Source organism: Choloepus didactylus, chromosome 20, assembly GCF_015220235.1.
Source record: "Choloepus didactylus isolate mChoDid1 chromosome 20, mChoDid1.pri, whole genome shotgun sequence".
NCBI classification, from domain to species: domain Eukaryota; kingdom Metazoa; phylum Chordata; class Mammalia; order Pilosa; family Megalonychidae; genus Choloepus; species Choloepus didactylus.
This window is the reverse complement of record NC_051326.1, coordinates 51742104-51762649: the sequence shown is the minus strand read 5'-3', so window position 1 is coordinate 51762649 and position 20546 is coordinate 51742104. Positions and strand designations below refer to the sequence as shown.

Below are 20546 nucleotides of genomic sequence, written 5' to 3'. Positions count from 1 at the left end.
CCTCCAGTGAAGATACCCAATTGTTGATGTGTTACCTTGGACACTTGATGGCCTTAAGATTGTAACTTTGTAACCAAATAAACCCCCTTTATAAAAGCCGATACATTTCTGGTGTTTTACAAAAAGGCAGCATTAGCAAACTAGAAAAAGTGGACACACAATTCAGCCACAGACAACAGCAAAACATGCAACACGTCGGTGCTTAAAACATGCCAGACACCAAAGGTCTCAGAGGATGCTGTACCCCAAGTCCCTCAACTCTCCTTATAGACTACCAAGTAGGGAAAACCCCACTCCTTCACCACCACCACCACAACACACACACTCAGATGGCAACGTTAAAGAGGATGGAGCGGAGGCAGCAGGGATAAGAGAGAGATATTCTTATCCAAAAGACTGAGCAATTCCCAAAAGGAGTATTTAAATTTTAAGAGCAGACTTCCAAATATTCATCCCCTTACTCCACTTTCCAAAGGGATACTTCCATTTCTCTCCTGCTGACCTCTGTGCTTTGTTGTGACACATTTTATTTTTACATCAATATATTGTTATAATGTTTATTTAAGGAGTCAATTTAGAAGGATTTAAATAATCAGAGAAAAGTTGTATTTGCCTGTGGTTTGCCATATAGACACCATTTACCTCTTCATTCCTTTGGGTAGATCAGGAATGGGCAAACATTGGTCCATAAGCCCAACTGAACTGTTTTTCTTTTGGTCCATGAACTCAGAAAGTTTTTTACATTATTAAAGTAGTTTTTAAAAAGAAGAATATGCAAAAGAAAATGTGCATGGCCCACAAAGCTAATGATGTATACTATAAACCACAAATATAATAAACCAAAGTTGTAGTTAATAATATAACAAAGGAGATAAAATGGAATCCTAAAACAATATTTGATCAGCCCAAAGAAAGCAGAAAAAGAAGAAAAACTGAAAAATGAACAAATGGGACAAGTTTAAAGTGGCTGGATCAGTTTAGTATCTTAAGTGTATCCTACATTTTTGTATCTGACACTTTAGAATGTGGTGGATGTCAGCCTAAATCCGATACCTTAGGCAAAGGCCCGCTCAAAATCCTGTGATAATGTGCTTTTAAAAGCAAGGGTGAAAATATCTGAAATTCTTGCCCTACCACCACCATCTCTTCCTCCAACCCTGTATTTAGCCCTAATATGACCCACAATCCCCCACAGCACCCTGGAAAGGTAGAAAAGAGAGAGAAGCACCAACTCAGAATGGGGAAGCAGAATTAAATCTACCAACAGTGGACAAGAAGAGATATTGTGGGGCAGTAGGAAAGATCTGAGCATCTGCAAAATGAGGATGGTCATCCAAAGCTTGCAAGGATTTTGTAAGGCTTTGAGATAAGATGTGAAAAACCTCTTTTCCCTACACTGCTTGTAACCGGAGTGAGTGTCCAGTAAGTGAGTCTTATTATTAGCGTTAACTAGATTGAGATGAAGGCTGACTCTTCTCTGCTCTACCATTTCCGTCCCTTGCTCCACCTCACTCAGGACAAAGGAAAGCTCCAAACTGCTGCCAAGACTTTTCAGTGAATCCCTGGACTTCCCAGGAGAGAAGGAACTGGGAGTGTCCTGGAGCTGGACTCAGAGGAGGTTCCCTCACTTGGGCTACCATGATAATCACTGACTGTCTTCATAACTGATTTGTCACACTCCCACAGAGGCACCCTCTGCTAAAAAAAAAATAATAAATGGATTTAGAGGTTGAGGCCTCTGAACGCTTCCAAAAATGCTGACAGAGCCAGCCAGAGAAACCATCTCATAGAAACAAGCAGCTATATGATTTATGTCTGATCTTTCTGGTAAGTCCCTACTAAGAAGCAGGACCTCAAATGAAACCAATCCACAGGAAAAAAACCAAGAGGAGAGGAATCTCTGCCCTGAAAATCCTTCCAGGGTACCAGACTTCCTGTAGGTACTCAATTATTTTAATTCATTTATCCAAGAGCTATTTATTTGAGGACCTACCCTGTGGTAGGTGCTACACTAGCCCTGGAGCGCTGAGAGCCTCCTGGGGACACAGAGAAGAACACAAGCAATTGCAGGGTACAGTGATAAGGACTATTTTGAGGCAAACATAGGATGCTGTGGAGCACAAAAGAGCAACACCTAATCCTCACTGGGGAAGAAAGATGGCTTTCTAAGAGGAAGTGGCCTCTAAATTGAAGCCATATAAGGAGGAGTCAGTCAGTTAAGGAGGAAAGAGGAGTTCAACAAGGCAGGAGGAACAGCACATGCAAAAGCCCGGTTTGGAGTGGAGGAGAAACTGGTTTGGGGAGGGGACAGAACTGAAAATTCATCACAACAGGATTGCAGGAGTGAAGAGATGGAAAAGAAAACAGTGGCCAGATCAGGAGGGGCTTTACCAACTTGGCAGGTGGACTCACTGCCCTCCCCCTACATGGGACATGACTCCCAGGGATGAGCCTGGACCTGGCATCGTGGGATTCAGAAAATCTTCTTGACCGAAAGGGAGAAGAGAAACGAAACAAAGTTTCAGTGGTGAGGAGATTTCAGATGGAGTTAAGAGGTCATTCTGGAGTTTATTCTTATGCATTATATAGATATGCCCTTTTAGTTTTTAGTGTATTAAAAGAAAATACCTGAAACTGTTGAACTGCAACCCAGTAGCCTTTATTTTTGAAGATGATTGTATAACTATATAGCTTATACTGTGTAACAGTGTGACTGTGAAAACCTTGTGGCTCACACTCCCTGTATCCAGCGTATGGACAGATGAGTAGAAAAATGGGGACAAAAACTAAATGAATAATAGGGAGGGATGGGGGGTGAGATGTTTTGGATGTTCTTTTTTACTCTCATTTTTATTTTTATTCTTTTTTTTCTCAGAGTAATGAAAATGTTCAAAAATTGTGGTGATGAGTGCACAACTATGTGATGATATTGTGAGCAACTGAGTGCACACTTTGGATGATTGTATGATATGTGACTATATCTCAATAAAATTGCATAAAAATGAAAGGAAGGCTTTAAAAAAATTGTTTAGACTTGATCCCTTTGAAGCAAAGAGGAGTGCCTTGAAGTGTTTTAACAAGGAAGTGGTTATGATCACATTAGAAAGGGACAGGATTGGAAGCAGGGAGATCAGCTGGAAGGCACAACACCCTTTCTAGGCGACGGATCAGGGTGCCCTCAACCAGGATAGGCGCAACCTAGATGACAACAACTGAACGTATGTAAGAGAGAATCCGCAGGCAGAACGGATGGGTGGGGAAGACCTGGGGGGTTTCCGGGAGAGGTAAGAGTTGAGGACAATACCCAGGTTTCCAAATATAAGACCTAGGTGAACAGTTCCATTCTCTGAAATACAGAACTCAAAATAATAATTCAGTTTGGGAGAGGAAGCCAATGAGTTCAAATTTGGACTTGGTGGCTTTGAGGTGTCTTTGGAACATCCAAGCGACAATGCCTGTGTACATAGTTACAAATGTGAACCCTGGCTTGGGAGTGAGACCTGGGAGTCATCCACACAAGGGTGACAATGGAAGCCATGGAGGGGCTGAAGCAAATGGGTCATCTGAGCAAGAAAAGAAACTAGGACAATGCCCCGAGGAATACCAATATTCAAAGGACAGGCAACAAAAATAATCCCAAAAATCAAAGTGAGAAGAAACAATCATAGGAAAAAAGAGAAGGGTTTCAGAAGACAAGGAAAGAAATCATTTCAAAAATGAGAGGACCAGTTCACATTCACTAAAATGGCTACGCTCCAAAAGATAAACAATAGTGACTGTCGGTAAAGATGTGGAAAAACCAGAACCCTCATACATTGCTGGTGGGAAAGTCAGATGTTGCAGCTACTTTGGACAATAGTTTGGCAGTTCCTCAAAAAGTTAAATATAGGGATACCATATGACCTGGCAGTTGTGTTCCTAAGTATATACCCAGAAGAAATGAAAACATACGCTCACACAAAACCTTGTTCACAAATGTTCAGAAAAGCATTACTTACAATAACCAAAAAGTACAGACAACCCAAATGTCCATTAACTGATGAATGGATAGACAAAAAATGATATTACAATGGAATATTATGCAGCCTTTAAAAATGATACATGGATGAAACTTGAAAACATTAGGCTAAGTAAAAGAAGCCAGACACAAAAGGCCACATATTGAATGATTCCATTTACAGGAAATATCCAGAATAGGCAAATTCAGAGACAACTATTATCCTTGATATCCTTTCTCATCCACTCAAAGATATTTCTCAAGTTATTCTCCTTAATCTCTCCTATGTTGTCAATTTTTCCCCTCTACTGTATCATTTCATCATCACACAAACATGATCTTACTTCTCCCATTGTAGAAAAACTCTCTTGACTCCATTCCCCTCTCTAGTTACCATTACATTTCTCTCCTTTCTTTAAAGGAAGACTCTGAAACAGTGGTTTATATCTATCTCCAAGCTCTCTTCTATTCTTTCTTGATCTATGATCTCCATGTTACTAAATCCAATGGTCCATTCTGTCTTCATCTTACCTGTCAGCAACATTGGACACAGGTGAACATCATCCTGTAGGCTTTCATCACTTGGTTTCCAGGACACCATGCTTTCCTGCTCTTCCTCCTACCTCTCTGGCTACTCCTTCTCAGTCTCTTTTGCTGGCTTCATCATTTCTCTTCTCCTTGGTCTCTAAACGTTGGATGTGTTTAGGACTCAGTCCTTGGAACTCTTCTCTATTCTACCCTCCCTAACGTGAATTCATAACACCTAGTGCTTCACCTTGGTCTAAGTCACCATTGTCCCTTGCCTGGATTATTGCAACAGATTCCTAGTTCATCTTTCTGCTTCTGTCCTTGTCCCCTTCAGTCTATTCCCAACCCAACATGGCAACCAGAACACTCCTTGAATGGCAGGCCATCTCCAACCTCAGGGCCTTTGCACTATTGGTTCTCCCTCTCAGGATACTTATGCCTAAAATACCTAAATGGCTGACTCCCTCACTTCCGAGTTTGTACTCAAAATCACCTTCTCAATAAAGACTGCTTGACCATTTTATCTAAAATCTAACACCCTCTCACCCCAGCATGACATTTAATATCCCAACATTTTACTTTACTATTTCATGTTATATTTTTATTTTACTTTATTTTATTTTATCTTACCTTATCTTATCTGGTTTTATTTGTTGTCTATCTCTCCACCTGAAATGCAAGCTCCTTGAGAGTGAGGATTTCTGTTCAACTTGTACAGTTGAAAATCCCCAATGCCTCAAGCAACACCCGGTACATAGAATGTGCTGAACAAATATTTATTGAGTGAATGGTTGGCCTTAGTAGACACACATATACTACTTGGTTTTGTTTTGCTTTCCTGATACAATCAGCTGCATACCCTAGAAGTTAGCAGAAAAGCAAACACTGCCAAACAAACACACAGTGTGAGGCCTGGAATTGATGGAGTGATTGAAAGCTTATAACGTTTGTGATGAACACAATATGTGCACAATTACATTTAGTTCTTACAGCCACCCTATTATGGATGCAGCCTTACCCATTTTACAGATAAGAAAACTGAGCATCAGAGAAATTAACTTGCCCAAATGGCAGAGTCAGAGTCCACATTATTTCCACAAAGCTATAACACCTATTTTTGTGTCATATTTGTTGGGGAATTTAGGGGGAAACTAAGAAGTATAATATGCACTGTTAGAGAAGGTATAAGAAATAGACACTCTCACACTATTGGTGCAAATGCAATTTGGTATCATCTTTCTGGATAGTAGTTTAGCAATATATTTGAAAAGGCTTGCAGGTAATGTGTGAAAAGACTTATCTACAGGAATGTTTATTTCAGTGTTAGTTCTAATAATAATTTTAAAATAAAACCATGTAAATGACCAGCAAATGAGGATTGGTTTAAAAAATTTGGTATATCCTACTTAATAGAATATTCTGAATCCACTATGAAGTATTATAGGAGTGTATTTATTGCCATGTAAAGATTTCATGATGTATTGTTAAAATAAAGAGCATTATGTAAACAGCATTTATTTTATTGTTAAAATAAAAGAGCAGTATATAAAATATTTTGTTTAAATATAGATATATTTATAAAGTTTAAATATATTCATATATATACATATATAATATATATGTTAGAAGCATATAGAAAAGCATGACAGTTACTCTCTAGATCGTAGGATTTGGGATCTATTTTAAATTGTCCATATTTTATCATTTTTCTACAATGAGCATGAATTACAGTGTATTTTTTTAACAGAAACCAAAGTTACCAAAAAATCATTTTCAGGATAGTTCAGCAACAATCAGTGGGAGCCAATGGTAAGCTCACTAAGAGAAATTGGTAGAAATGAGGGTTAGTTTAATCGGCCCAATTTAACTTACCCAGACCTTGAGTTACCAAAACAGGGTTAAATTATTTTACCCGTACTTTTCAATGAGGAAAGGAATCATGCAAAACAATTTAGAAAATTTTACATACGGAAATTAATTTTGAAACATTGTTTAGGTTATACTTATTGGGAGCTGCAGCTACCTGGAAAATTCATCTGCATGAATGACTACTTCATGACAATTTGAGATAACTAAGGTCTAAATTAATGGACAAATTGTTTTTCATTACAGGAAAGCCCAGAGAAAGAATAGAATCAGAACATAGCCTCATGGGAAAAAAAAAATATTTGATTGGGCTCATTTGTTCCTAGAAGTATAGTAGAAAAACTGGAAAGGTCTGAATTCTGCCTAAATGTAAACAATTTGATTTTATAAACCAGAACCTCTCATTTGTAGCAATAGAAGTCCTTGAATTAAAGGACTTTTTCTCATTAAAACCAATGTGACACAATAGCTGAAAGCCAAGATCCCAAGAGCATCTCTTTCAAATCTAATTTGCCTTGTCCCTCCATTTAATGAAATGTCATTTCAAATTTCATTATGTTGAAGCATTTTACTAGTCATTTCTATGGCTATATTCAGTGTATATTATGGTATTCTAATTAATTTTAAGTAAATTTCTATACTAAATCAAGGTCTCTTGGGAAATTTCTTCAATTTTCCCACTAATATACTTTGACCAAAAGAGAAATTCTGCGAGAAAAATAATTTAATAAAGCTAGGTACTTTTCTGTGTTACTATATCACGAAATAAGGCAAAATAACATAATAAAACATTTAAACTTGAACTTTAGGACTTGGCAAAAGCTTACGATATCCTATATTTAATTTTTCTAGCCACTGATATTCAAGTTGGTAGGCCTTCATGGAGCTCAAATTTGGATAGGGTGGGCTACCTATCCAACCCTAATTTAAGGGTTTTGTGAGGAATAACGATATCAACTATTTATTGAACTTTTGCTGTATACTAGGTACCATTCTAAATACCTTCCATAAGTCATCTCATTTAATCCTGACAACATTCTAAGAGATACTATTTCAGACCAATACCCATGTAGTCACAGTACAATACTCCACAAATCATTCAATCATTCCTCTATTGATGGATATTTAGGGTGTTCCCAAGTTTTTGCAACTACCAAAAAAAAAAAAAAAGAGAAAGAAACAAAAAAACCTCAGTGTGTGAACAGACCAAGCACTGTCCGTTGAGTGAGATGCTGGAACAGGTGCAAGAACGGCTGGACATCACCTTAAATTCTGAAGAAGCCTCAAGGAGCTTTCAGAACCAAGGTGCATGACTCCCCTGACCATTGGCACCCAAGTTTCAGATGGTGTTTCCTCCACTTGCAAAGCTGTTCTCCCTCTCACCCTAGAAAAGGGTGGAACAGCAGAAGAGCAATGTTCTGGTTTGCTAATGCTGCCCTTATGCAAAATACCAGAAATGGATTGGCTTTTATAAAGGGGGTTAATTTGGTTACAAAGTTATAGTCTTATGGCCATGCAAATGTCCAAAGGCATCAACAATAGGATACCTTCACTGAAGAACAATGATGGCATCTGGAAAACCTCTGTTAGCTGAGAAGACATGTGGCTGGCATCTGCTTGCTCCCAGGTTATGTTTTGAAATGGTATTCTCCAAAATGTCAGCATCACCTTTCAATGGCCGTCTTCAAAATTCTCTAGGCTGCAGCAACGAGCTCCTTCTTACTGAGCTCCTTTATGTGACTCCAGTGATTAAATCAAGACCCACACTGAATGGGTGGGACCACACCTCCATGGAAATAATCTAATCCAAAGATTCCAACCTAATCAACACTAATATGTCTGCCCTCACAAGATTGCATTAAAGAACATGGCATTATGGGGGACATAATACATCCAAACTGTCACAAGCGAGCTCCCTCTTCTGGAGTTCCTTGAACAGGGCACATAACTCTCTTTAGTCCCTGGCTCAGATCACTGAGAACCAAGTGACACATTTGCTGATTGTCTGGTCCTAGGTGTCCCTGGCAAAGCCTGCTTTGTGTCTATACTATGCGGCATTGTGGTGTTTGCCTTCACTCACTATAACACATAGTGATTTTCTTTCCATCAAGTAAGGGTTTAAACATCTGTTAGAAATTATTCATTTACTATTCATTTACTATTGTTAAGTTATACAAATACAGTAATGGGTCTTTCCCTTGGAAAAGTCCTAGAATAATATCTTGGATATTTGGTTCTCATCAAAGCTCTATTACTAACTATCCAAGCCTGTACACATCACTTAATATTTCTTGAACTCATATTTTAAGTGGTAAATATTAATATCTGCTCTACCTTACATAATTGCTACTTTTTTCATTTTCCCAGATGAGACCACAGATGTGAAATATGCTAAAAATATAAACCACACACATTTCATGCTGAAATAGAAGAAAAGAACAACTTCAAACATAGCAATAAAACATAAAAAGAAATGAAATGACTCTCCAAAGCATAATGTGATGGGGAAAATATTAACCTTAACTGACTATCTTTGCCATTTGATCATATATAAATAAAATAATGGCATAGGAGAGGTGTGGAATTTAGTTAGTCCTCTAGAGCTACTAGTAAATAGCCAGGAACAACTAGTAAATAGTCTGGAACAACTGTTGGGGAACATCTGTGCCTGGACACACATCATACAGCAGCCTGGAATGGGTGGAATGATTGAGATCACAGCATAGAACTGTAAGTAAAGCTCCCCAAACTGCAGAGCTGGCACCCCTCCCCCACCGGCATGGCAGGCTGAGTTGTAACACTTCCCTGTGGGAAAAAAGCAGGCTACCTGGAGTGAGGGAAAGTAACTCAACCAAGCCCCAATTGCAGTTTTAATTAACAAATTTGGACTACTGAATACAAGCTACAAGCACAGATAAACACAAAGCAAGCAGGAAAGGAACACTGAGGTCGCTTCTGGCAGAGATGAGGCGGGGCTGACAGAAAAAAAAATAACAAATAAAAATAGTGGCTTTTGGAGACAGCTGAGCTCAGAATACTGAAAAACAGCTGTGTCCCAATTAAAGAGGCACAGAGAACCACGAACCAACACTGGCTGACCAGCAAAACTGGAGGGCTGGGGACTGGTTCTAAAAAGGGGCTTTCTTGCTTTTTCCTTTACTTTTTCTCCTATTCCAGGTAGCTCATTAGAGAAAACCTCAGGCATTTTCAATTGTCAGCACTGACCCAGGCAAGGGTGGAGTTAAGAGAGTCAGAGAGACATAGGAGGAATTCAAGTGTAGGGAATAACCCCTAAAGGGTGTATCTTCCCTAAGAAAAGGGGCTGGGGCCCACCTCAAGTGGCTGCCCTCCCTCAGAAAACTCAGACCCCAGGGCCTGGGGTTGGTGGGGGGGGGGGCAGGTACCAGAAACAACTTAAGCTTGGCTTCTGACACCCTCGGCCCCTGGCCAGGACAGGGTCTGCTGAGAATTAAAAGAACTGCATCTCTTTACACTGGTGGGGAGCTGTGGGCTGACAAGCACCACCTGCTGGACAGGGTTTAGAGGCCTTACAGGGAAGTCTGGCAATCTACTGGGTTTCATCCTCAGGGAAACATGCTACTGATTACATCTTCCTTCTGAGACCTGGGCCCATCTGGTCTGGGAAAATCTGATTGGGGTAATTAAGGAAACTGGATGCCTAGACAAAAAATTATAAGTCACATTAGGAAAAACAAAGATATGGCCCAGTGAAAGGAACAAACTTACACTTCAAATGAGATACAGGAATTGAAACAACTAATTATTAATCAAACAAATCTCCTAAATCAATTCAAAAATCAAATCAATGAGTTGAGGGAAGATATGGCAAAAGAGATGAAGGATATAAAATCAAAGGCATAGAGGGCTCACTAGGAACCTGTAAAGTCCTAGCATTTAGAATATGACACCTCATCAGAGCATTTCTACTCCTAGATTAAGACAAACAATTAAAATAATAAATAAAAGACAAATCATGTTGCTTATTAATTATATTATCTCTGGACTCATGGATATGTCCCCATGTGCAAAATGATGTTTAAAAACTGATCCAAAGATAATAAAAGGTAATAAAAGAAATGCTAACTAAAGTGACTAATAAACTTTGGTCTTCATGTTGGAATGATTCTATTATGTCCTTTATATGGGACAGCAGAACATAGATCTTAATTTAGGAGCTACTACTATGGTCTCCCATGGAAACAGCAGATTTCTCGTATTAAATATGTTTCTGGTCAAATTAGTGCCCCGATTCACTAAATATTGGCTAGTCCACAGACACATATCCATGAAAATATTACACTTAAACCAAGACAAGAATTTACTTGTCAAACAAAAAAAAATCACAAGCCATTTTTAAGGGGCAATGTCTTCCAGCAAAAGGAAAGGGGTTAGGGATTAAAGAGCACAAGCACCTGCCCAGACATTATCCTCAATCCCCACATCCCTGAAGGGGAATTGTGAATATTCCCATACACTGATATATTGTTGGAAGCAATATAAATCTTTAGAAACTTCTGATGTCTAATCTGCAAGTAGATATTAAAGGGATTAAAATTGTGCATGTAATTGTCCCAGCAATTCCACTTCTCAATATATATTCTATTGAAACAATCATGAATGTGAGCAAATATTTCTCTATAATGTGTTTATTTCATCACTTTAAAAGAGTGAAAAAGCAGAATGATTTAAAGGTCTGCTGATAGGGGATGAGTTAAATCATTATGATACAGTCACGTGGTGGCATATTTTGCAACCAATAAAAGTCATGTGGCAGAAGATAATATACTACATGAAGAAATGTTCATGATATATAGTAAAGAACAGATTATGAAATAGCATGTATTGGTGGATTTCCTTTTTGTAAATAAAAATGTGTATATGTGTGTGTATACATATATGATATATATTTTATAACATATATTTGTTTCTTATACATAAAAAACAAATGGAAATGGATATTGCAAATGCTAATGGTGATAATCTTTGATCAGTATGATTGTGGATGATTTTTATTCTTTTCATTGAGCTTTTCAGTACAGTTTTTTCAACACTTTTCTCAATTAATAAAAGTAATTTTACATTGGTTTATGAAATGAAAAAGTAGAAATTGCAAAAGAAAAATTACAAAAATCTTGTTGACAATCACAGTATCATTATTGTAAGTACAAAGCCATCTAGTGTCCACCTTAAAGGGGAAAAGGTTCACATGAGTGTTTAAATTTTAATATGTTTGTTTAAAGGAAAAATTATTGAGGCACTGAAATATAATGGAACAAAACATGTCTAGGCTAAAAATAAGGAGGTGCTTATACCTTCTCTACTATTTGGCAGGTCACTTAACTTCTCTGGACCAAAGCTTCTCAACTAGAAAATAGGATTTGACAAGATGATCTGGAAGCTCCCTGCCAGCCTTAAAATGCTAAATTTATAATCATATCTTATTTTTAAAAATCACCAAAATATACAAAGGGTAAACATAGACTCAAACTTTAGCAAATATCTCAAGGGATAATCTTCATTTTTAGAACTATTGTTTAATCCCACCCCCAGCCTTACCTGGAGAAGAGTAAGTGCAGTTACCTAGATGCTAAGAATGATCATATACCTTTTCCATTCTGTTTATTAAGGTAACCCTGAAATTCAGTGACTGCCAGAATTTCTTTCTAATTAGAATCTTGCCTTCCTGCTCTGGTAAGTTACATGTTAAGGTCAATAAGTAATAAATTTGATGGGATTTATTTCACCATTATAAAGTGCAGACTCCAAAGAAGTGGCTAAAAGCCTCCATAGGCTGCTGTTTTGGATCAATGCTGGAGATAGTAGAGTGTCCTTTATTCTGGTATTCTAACAGTGATTTAAGGACACAGAAAAGCCCAACTTCTTTAAGATGTGCAGGAAGTGAACCACCATCTACCTACTGCTGGTATGATGTGTGTATCCTATATTCTTGAGAAAAAGATTATCATCTCCATTTTACAGTGAAGGAAACCCAATAACAAAACTATCACTTAGAGAAATAGATAACCTCAAAATATCTCACATTTATAATATTCCACAATATAATAGGTCCATATTTTTAAAGCAAAAATTCATGTTATGTTTTAAATATCAACAGCTTAATCTCCCTGAAAATGTGGAGATTTTTATTGCTAAAAAAACAAATAGGTCTTCTTGATGTATAGCTTACATGGTTATTTTTGCTAAGAATCAGGGGATGTGAACAGAGAAATGGGTTGTTCCATCATGCAGATCTTTCAAATGTCTATCAAGTACAAAACTGTTGAGAACTTGAGGCAAATCTTTAAATTTAGCATTATAATTAGTTCCAACACTGCATTACTCAAAATAACTTCTCTTGAAACCCGCCTTTCCAAAACCCCAAAAACAAAGAGAAAGTGAAATTTTTAATAAATAATTGCACTGTTCCTCCCAAAGATGACTATCTCCCTAACCATGGTCTTAGAATATTTTTACTAACTTCCATCGTTTTAGTTACTTAAGTGCTTTGACAGGTATGACAAGCTTGCACAGTCAACTCTGGCTTTAAAAGCAACAAGCTTTTAGAAGCTTTCCCAACTAAATGCAGTTTTTGTGAAACTGCAATTATTCAATACTGACATTTACATTTTTACCAAATCCTCCAATTTACCCCATCTTTAGCAGTGGTGAACACTTACTTCCTTGTACTTTCTCATCTTTCCAGGTTTTCTGGGAACTATGTGAAAATAACTGCAAAAGAAGAAAATGAAATATAATTACAAGATAAATATTTAGATAGAGAGTTTGAGACTCTTTAGAGATGACTTCTTTCCAGCATTAAAATATACAAACCCACAATAATTTAAAACTGAAAAAAAGGAGCACTGTAAATGACAGGATCCAAATCAATATATAATGACATTGTAGGCCAACTTTGCATACTAGCATTTCACACTGGCATTGCCCAGTGGAAAACTGTCTCTTAGATGACAATGCCTTCTTAAAATTTTATTAATAAAACAGAGAGAGAACTATGGGCTATAGTTAATAAAATAATTACAATAATATTGGTTCATCAATTGTAACAAAGATACCACACTAATGCAAAATGATAATAATATGGAAAACTGTTGAGGAGGGACAGTATATGGGAACTTTGCATTTTCTGCATGACTTTTCTGTAAACCAACAACTACTCTAATTAAAAATTTTTTAATTAGATACAAACTGAAGTTGCTAAAAAGAGAAAGAGAGGCAGACAGACAGACAAAGGGATGTTAGAGATCATCTAATTGAACTCCCTTTTATAACCAGGTAACTAAAGGCCCAAACTAGCAAGCTCATACAAGGTTCCACAATTGGCCAAAGTCAGAGTAGAAACCCAGATACTTATCCCACTTCTTTCAACATCACCATTCCCTCCTGTTTCACAGTGTTTCATCACTGTTCCCATTTGCTCAAAACTGAAAACTGGACAAGAGTCACCAGAATAAAATTGTTGTGAGTCCTGGTAATACAATTTTTACCACTGGGGGACCTTTGGTTAGCCTTCTAGATGCATCACAAATAAAACAATCTTTCTTAAAATGATAAATATCTTAAGATTTATATCTGATGTTAAGTTTTCTTCCAGATGTAAAATAAAAATTTATGTATTTCTGATTATTATCATTTTAATGGTTTTAGAAATATTCAGAGAAGGACAGACTTCGAGTTCATACATAGAAGGAAAAGAAAATTAAATATTGCTAAACATAGAGTCAAGAGTCACAAACTCAGATGCCTAGAGAGGCCAGGCTGAAAATGATGAAGCTTTCCAAAGGTATGTAATAGGGAGTGTGGGGACTGCGGGGAGTGGGCGAGTGTCTCTGCATCTAAAACGAATAGCACTTCATAGCTCTTAGGGACTGGTTTCACATGGAAATGCAGGCAAATAAAAACAAGCCCTTTTAAACAATAAAATTCTCTCTCTTTTTTAATAGAAGACAAAGATTCATAAAACTGTCCCAATCATAAAATATTAACAGCTAATTCAAATCTTTGAAAACTCTGTGAACCAAACAAAACTTGGCTGGGGGTGATGTCATCAACATGGCAACATAAGACAACCACTGAAAAAGCTTCTCCAAAGATTCAGTGAATAAAATGACAAATCCCACTTGTTTAGAACTCTGGAGAATGGTAGAGTCTTCAGAAGGACTCCACAAGCACTGAATCAAAGAAAAAGAAAAATATTGGGTAGGAAATTTCTGTCCCAGATATGCCAGCCTGTTCCTCTTCCCTTCATTTGGTCCTGTGTAGCTTGGGAGTCATCCAGAGGCAGCAACCCAGATCCCTCCCAACACAGACACAGACTACAGAGTGAGTCACAGCAGTGAGTCAGAACCCCATGCATGTCCAGGCACAGGGACCCAAGTCTGCAGAGACCCAGGGCAGAACACAAACCACTGAGGGATGCTGCATACAAAAGGGCCCTGTGGAAGGGGGGCAGTGAGGAGAGACTGTGGCAGAACTGTTGGCAAGAGATGCACCCATTCAATTCAGTTCCAGTTAGTGGGACCATCTAAACACAAAATAGACTTTACTGGAGTGACCCAGCTTTCTGGATTGACCCCATCTGGCTCCCTGGGGAAGGAAACCCTAATGGGGAAGAAATCAGAGTCAGAAACGCCTCCCAGAAAAATTGGGGAGTGGGGTGTTAAACTGAACTGCTGTAAGACAGGATGGGTTCCAGAAATGAAAAGCATAAGGAAAGGGGGCTGCTGAGTGAGGGAGAGAATTCTAACAAATCATAGGAGCTGGAGAAAAAATTCTGCCCAAAAACAAACAGAACAAATCAAGATTCCCAGAGAAAGAATAGAAGAAAGGAAGCTTTCTCCTGGAGGTGAAACAATTGTACAGAAAGTACAATCTTAAAAGTTATTCTGCATTTCCAGGGATAAAACCCTATACAGGAGGGAGAAACTGACCTTCAGAGTTAACTCATCAAGATAAACAGATGCCTAGACACCAGCAAAAAATTACAAGCCATACTAAGAAACAAGACGATATGGTCCAGTCAAGGGAACAAATTAAAACTGCAGAGGAGACACAGATTTTGGAACTAATCAAAGAAGTCCAAACAAATCTCCTAAATCAATTCAAGGAGAAGAAGGAAAATATAGATAAAGAATATTAAGAAGAGAATGTGTGAGCATAAAGAATTTGAAAGTATAAAAAGAAACATAACAGGAATTATGGGGATGAAAGGCACAATATTAGAGATTAAAAATACACTAGAGGCATACAATGGCAGATTTTAACAGGCAGAAGAAACAAATAGTGAACTAGAAGACACAACAATCAAAATCATACAGTCAGAAGAACAGAGAAAACAATAGAAAAAAATGAGCAGGGTCTTGGGGATTTGATTTACAGCACAAAGCACACAAACATATATGTCATGGGTGTCCCAGAAGAAGGGAAGGGAAAGGGAGCAGAAAGAATATTTGAGGAAATAATAACTGAAAATTTCCCAAATCTTATGAAAGACATAAATATACAGGTCCAAGAAGCACAATGTAATCCAAACAGAATAAACCCTAATAGATCTACTCCAAGACATGTACTAATCAGAATTTCAAAGGCCAAAGATAAAGAGAGAATTCTGAAAGCAGCAAAAGTGATTTGTCACATACAAGAGATCCCCATCAGATTAAGTTCTGATTTCTCATCAGAAACCATGGAGGCAAGAAGGCAGTGGTATGACTTATTTAAGATATTGAAAGAGAAAAACTGTCAGCCAAAATTCTTTATTCAGCAAAACCATTCAAAAATGAAGGAGAGTTTAAAATATTCACAGATAAACAAACAATGAAAGAATTCATCAACAAGAGACCTACCTTACAAGAATTACCAAAGGGAGTTCTACAGGTTGAAAGGAAAAGACAGGAGAGAGTGGCTTGGAGTAATATGAATAAATGAAGGTTATCAGTAAGAGTAACTAAAATGGTAAATGAAAAGCCCAGTAGTACTGTATCCTGAATATACAACTCTAGTCTTTAATTCCTATAGGAGTCAGAATACAATTGAGCAAGGAAAAGGCATATTTCCTGATAATAGACATGCAAAATATAAAGTGGTAAAGTGAGACAAAAACAACATAAAGAGGGGAGACAGAGGGATATGGGAGCAGAGAGTGTGTATGCTATTGAAGTTATGCTTTTATCTTTTCAAATTAGTAGGTTATAAATGTACATTGTATAATACAAACCCCAGGGTAACCATAAAGAAAGCATTTTAAAAATATACAGAAACATAAATGAGAAAGAGATCAGTCAGATGCATCACAAAAGATCAACTATACAGGAAAGGAATTTGCAATAACAGAAAAGAGAGACAAAAAAAATAAAAGATATGACAGAAGCAACGGGTCCAGAGCCTCCAGACTCACACTGCATTTGCAGCACAGCCCCAGCCAGACCACATGGCTCAGAAACCATGTCAAAGCCCCATAGTGGAGCCGGGGCTGCCTTCATTCAGACCTAGCAGCTGCATGCAGCCATGGCAAACACATTCTGAGGGCACATGTGCTACCTGAACAGTGAATCATCACCCATCACGGCCCGGAAAACCAGCATGATTTGCACCATCAGCTCAGCTTCCCTATCAGTGGAAATGTTGAAGGAAGTGATTAAATCTGGAATGAATGTGGCTTGTCTAAACTTCTCTCATGGAATTCATGAGCATCATGCAGAGACCATCAAGAACATGTGTGCAGCCACCGAAAGCTTTGCTTCTGATACCATTCTCAACTAGCCAGTTATTGTGACCCTGGATGCTAAAAGACCTGAGATCCAAACTGGGCTCATCAAGGGCAGAGGCACTGCTGAGGTAAAGCAGAAGAAAGGAGCCACTCTGAGATCACACTGAATAATGGAGAAGTGTGACAGGAATATCCTGTGGCTGGACTACAAGAATATTTGCAAAGTAGTGGAAGTGGGCAGCAAGATCTATGTGGATGATGGACTTATTTCTCTGCAGGTGAAGGAGAAAGGTGCTGATTTCCTGGTGATGGAGGTGGAAAATGGTGGCTCCTTGGGCAGCAAGGAATGTGCGAACCCTCCAGGGGCTGCTGTGACTTGCCTGCTGTGTCAGAAAAGAACATTCAGGATCTGAAGTTTGGGATAGAGCAGGATGTGAATACGGTATTTACATCTTTCATTCACAAGACATCTGGTGTCCATGAAGTCAGGAAAGTCCTGGGTGAGAAAGGAAAGAACATCAAGATAATCAGCAAAATCAAGAATCACGTGGGAGTTCGAAGGTTTGATGAGATCCTGGAAGCTGGTCGTGGGATCATGGTGGCTTGTGGTGATTTGGGCATTGAGACTCTTGAAGAGAAGGTCTTCCTACCTCAGATGATGATTGGGTGGCGCATTTGAGCTGTGCCACCCAGTTGCTGGAGAGCATGATCAAGAAACTCCACCCTACCTGGGCTGACAGCACTGAGAAGGCTCATGCTGTCCCAGATGGAGCCAACTGCATCATGGTGTCTGGAGAAACAGCCATAGGGGATGGCCCTCTGGAGGTTGTCTGCATGCAGCACCTGATTGCCCGCGAGGCAGAAGCCACCATCTACCACTTGAAATTGTTTGAGAAGTTCTGCCTCTGGCAAAATTACCAGCGACCCCACTGAAGCCACCACTGTAGGTGCTGTAGAGACCTCCTTCAAGTGCTGCAGGGGGCCATAATCACCCTCACCAAGTCTGGCAGCTCTGTTCACCAGGTGGTCAGATAATGCCTCCATGCCCCATCATTGCTGCAACCTGAAACCACCAGACAGCCTGCCAGGCTCACCTGTACTGCGGAATCTTACCTGTATAAAGATCCTGTCCAGGAGGTCTAGGTTGAGAACCTGGACCTCCTTGTGAACCTGGCCACGAATGTTGGCAAAGCCTAGGGCTTCTTCAAGAAGGGAGGTATGGTCGCTGTGCAGCCCAGATGGCAACCTGGTTCTGGCTTCACTAACACCATGCTTGTAGTGCCTATGCCATGATGGACCTCAGATCCCCTCCTCCAGCCCCTGTTCCTTCCCCTCTGTACCAGTTTGGATATATTATGTCCCCCAGAAAAAGCCATGATCTTTCAATCCAATCTTGTGCGGGCAGACATACTAGTGTTGATTAGATTGGAACTTTGGATTAGGTTGTTTCTATGGAGATGTGACCCACCCAGCTGTAGGTGATAACTCGGATTAGATATTTCCATGAAAGTGTGGCCCTGCCCATTCAGCATGGGCCTTGATTAGTTTACTAGAACCCTATATAAGAGCTCAAACAGAAGAAGCCTGTTGCTACAGCCATGAGGAACACTGAAGAAAGCACAGGAGCTGAGAGAGGAGCTGAAACACAGCCTAGAAGCAACCAGATGCCAGCCGCATGCCTTCCCAGCTAACAGAGGTTTTCCGGATGTCAACAGCCTTTCTCCAGTGAAGGTACCCGATTGTTGATGCCTTACCTTGGACACTTTATGGCCTTAAGACTGTACTGTTAACCAAATAAACCCCATTTATAAAAGCCAATCCATTTCTGGTGTTCCGCAAAACAGCAGCATTAGCAAACTGGAACACCCTCCCTCAACCCATTCATCAGGCCAGCAATGCTTGGAGTGCTGATTTGGTGCTGTAGTGTGGCATTGGTGGGCTGAGGCAGGAGAGAGAGGAAAATTAAAGTCTGTGATGTGTGGCTGTTTTTAGACCCTGCTTAAGTAGGGATAGCCCAGAACCTGGCTGCCCATCTTGTGCCCTCCGCCACAACCCCCAAGCAAGGGAAGAATGAGGAGCCAGGATTAGAAGCCCCAGAGCATTGTAAGACGGCAACAACTTCATTCAGTTCCTGTAGAAAATGGATGCTGTTCCTGTTTCCTAAAGCACCAGAAATACAAAATACCGGAAATGGATTGGCTTTTATGAAGGGGGTTAATAAAATAAGGGGGTAACCTAATAAGGTTACAAATTTGCAGTTCTAAGGCCATAAAAGTGTCCAAACTAAGGCATCAACAAGAGGATACTTTCACTGAAGAAGGGCCGATGGCATCTGGGGTTCTCTGTCACATAGAAAGGCACAAGACGACATCTGCTGGTCCTTCTCTCCCAGGCTCCAGTTTAAAAATGGCTTTCTCCAAAATATCTCTGGGCTTTTGTTTTAGCTTCTCTGGGTCATTCTGCTTGTTTCTCCCTGGGCGTTTCTGTCTCAGCGTCCAGGTCTGTGTTGGCTCTCTTAAGGACTCCAGTGAACTAATTAAGACCTGCCTTGAATGGGTGGGATCACATCTCCATGGAAATAAACTAATCAAAAGGTCCCACCCACAATTGGGTGGGTCACATCTCCATGGAAAAAAAACTAATCAAAAGAGCCCCCCCAACAATAGGTCTGCCCACACAAGATTGGATTAAAAGAACATTGTCTTTCCTGGGATACATAATAGATTCAAACCATTACAGATGCCCAGAGAACTCCCAACCCTGGCCAGGGGGTCAGGAGACAGCCAGCAAGAAGAGAAATCTTAGGTCATGGGGCAGTGGTTCCAGTTTAAGTGGACTCTGGCACTGGCCCATACTTGCTTCCCCAACCCCCTCAGCCTCACCAGCTCCCACTTTGTGCATTGTACACGTCTTTTTTCCTGCACTCCACTCAGCTGTTGCTGCAGAAAACCACTCTCCCCCACCTCCCATTTTCTGCCTACTGAAGTCATCTCCATGCCTATTGCTATACAGCCTACCTGTATGTCAATAAAGAACAGCTGAAGCAAAAAGAAAAAAATAAAAAGATATGATATATAAAAAGCAAAGGACAAAATGGCCAAATCTTTACAGTAATAACACTGAATATTAAAGGATAATCTCCCAAATCCAAAGTCATACATTCGCATAATGGATAAAAAAGCATGATCCAACTATAGGTTGTTTACAAGAGACTCACCTTAGACCCAAAGACAGAAATAGGTTGAAACTGAAAGGATGGAAAAAAATTACATGCAAATAGCAACCAAAAAAGAGCTAGGGTAGCTATATCAATATCAGATAAAACAGACTTAAATCAAAAGCTGTTATAAGAAACAAAGAAGAATGCTATATATTAATAAAAAGGGCAATCCACCAAGAAGAAATAACAAT

At 39.2% G+C, this 20546-nt stretch overlaps 1 protein-coding gene and 1 pseudogene across 1 annotated transcript in view; one reads left to right on the top strand and one right to left on the bottom strand.

Annotated features, from left to right (window-relative positions):
• The window catches only part of DCDC2C (doublecortin domain containing 2C), a 143027-nt gene that overhangs the window by 108150 nt on the left and 14331 nt on the right, over positions 1-20546 (bottom strand). The window contains exon 2 of the mRNA XM_037812796.1: positions 13090-13141. Coding sequence (XP_037668724.1) covers positions 13090-13141 — 52 coding nt within the window. The remainder of the gene's footprint in view (positions 1-13089; positions 13142-20546) is intronic.
• On the top strand, positions 16871-18428 carry LOC119516650 (annotated as a pseudogene).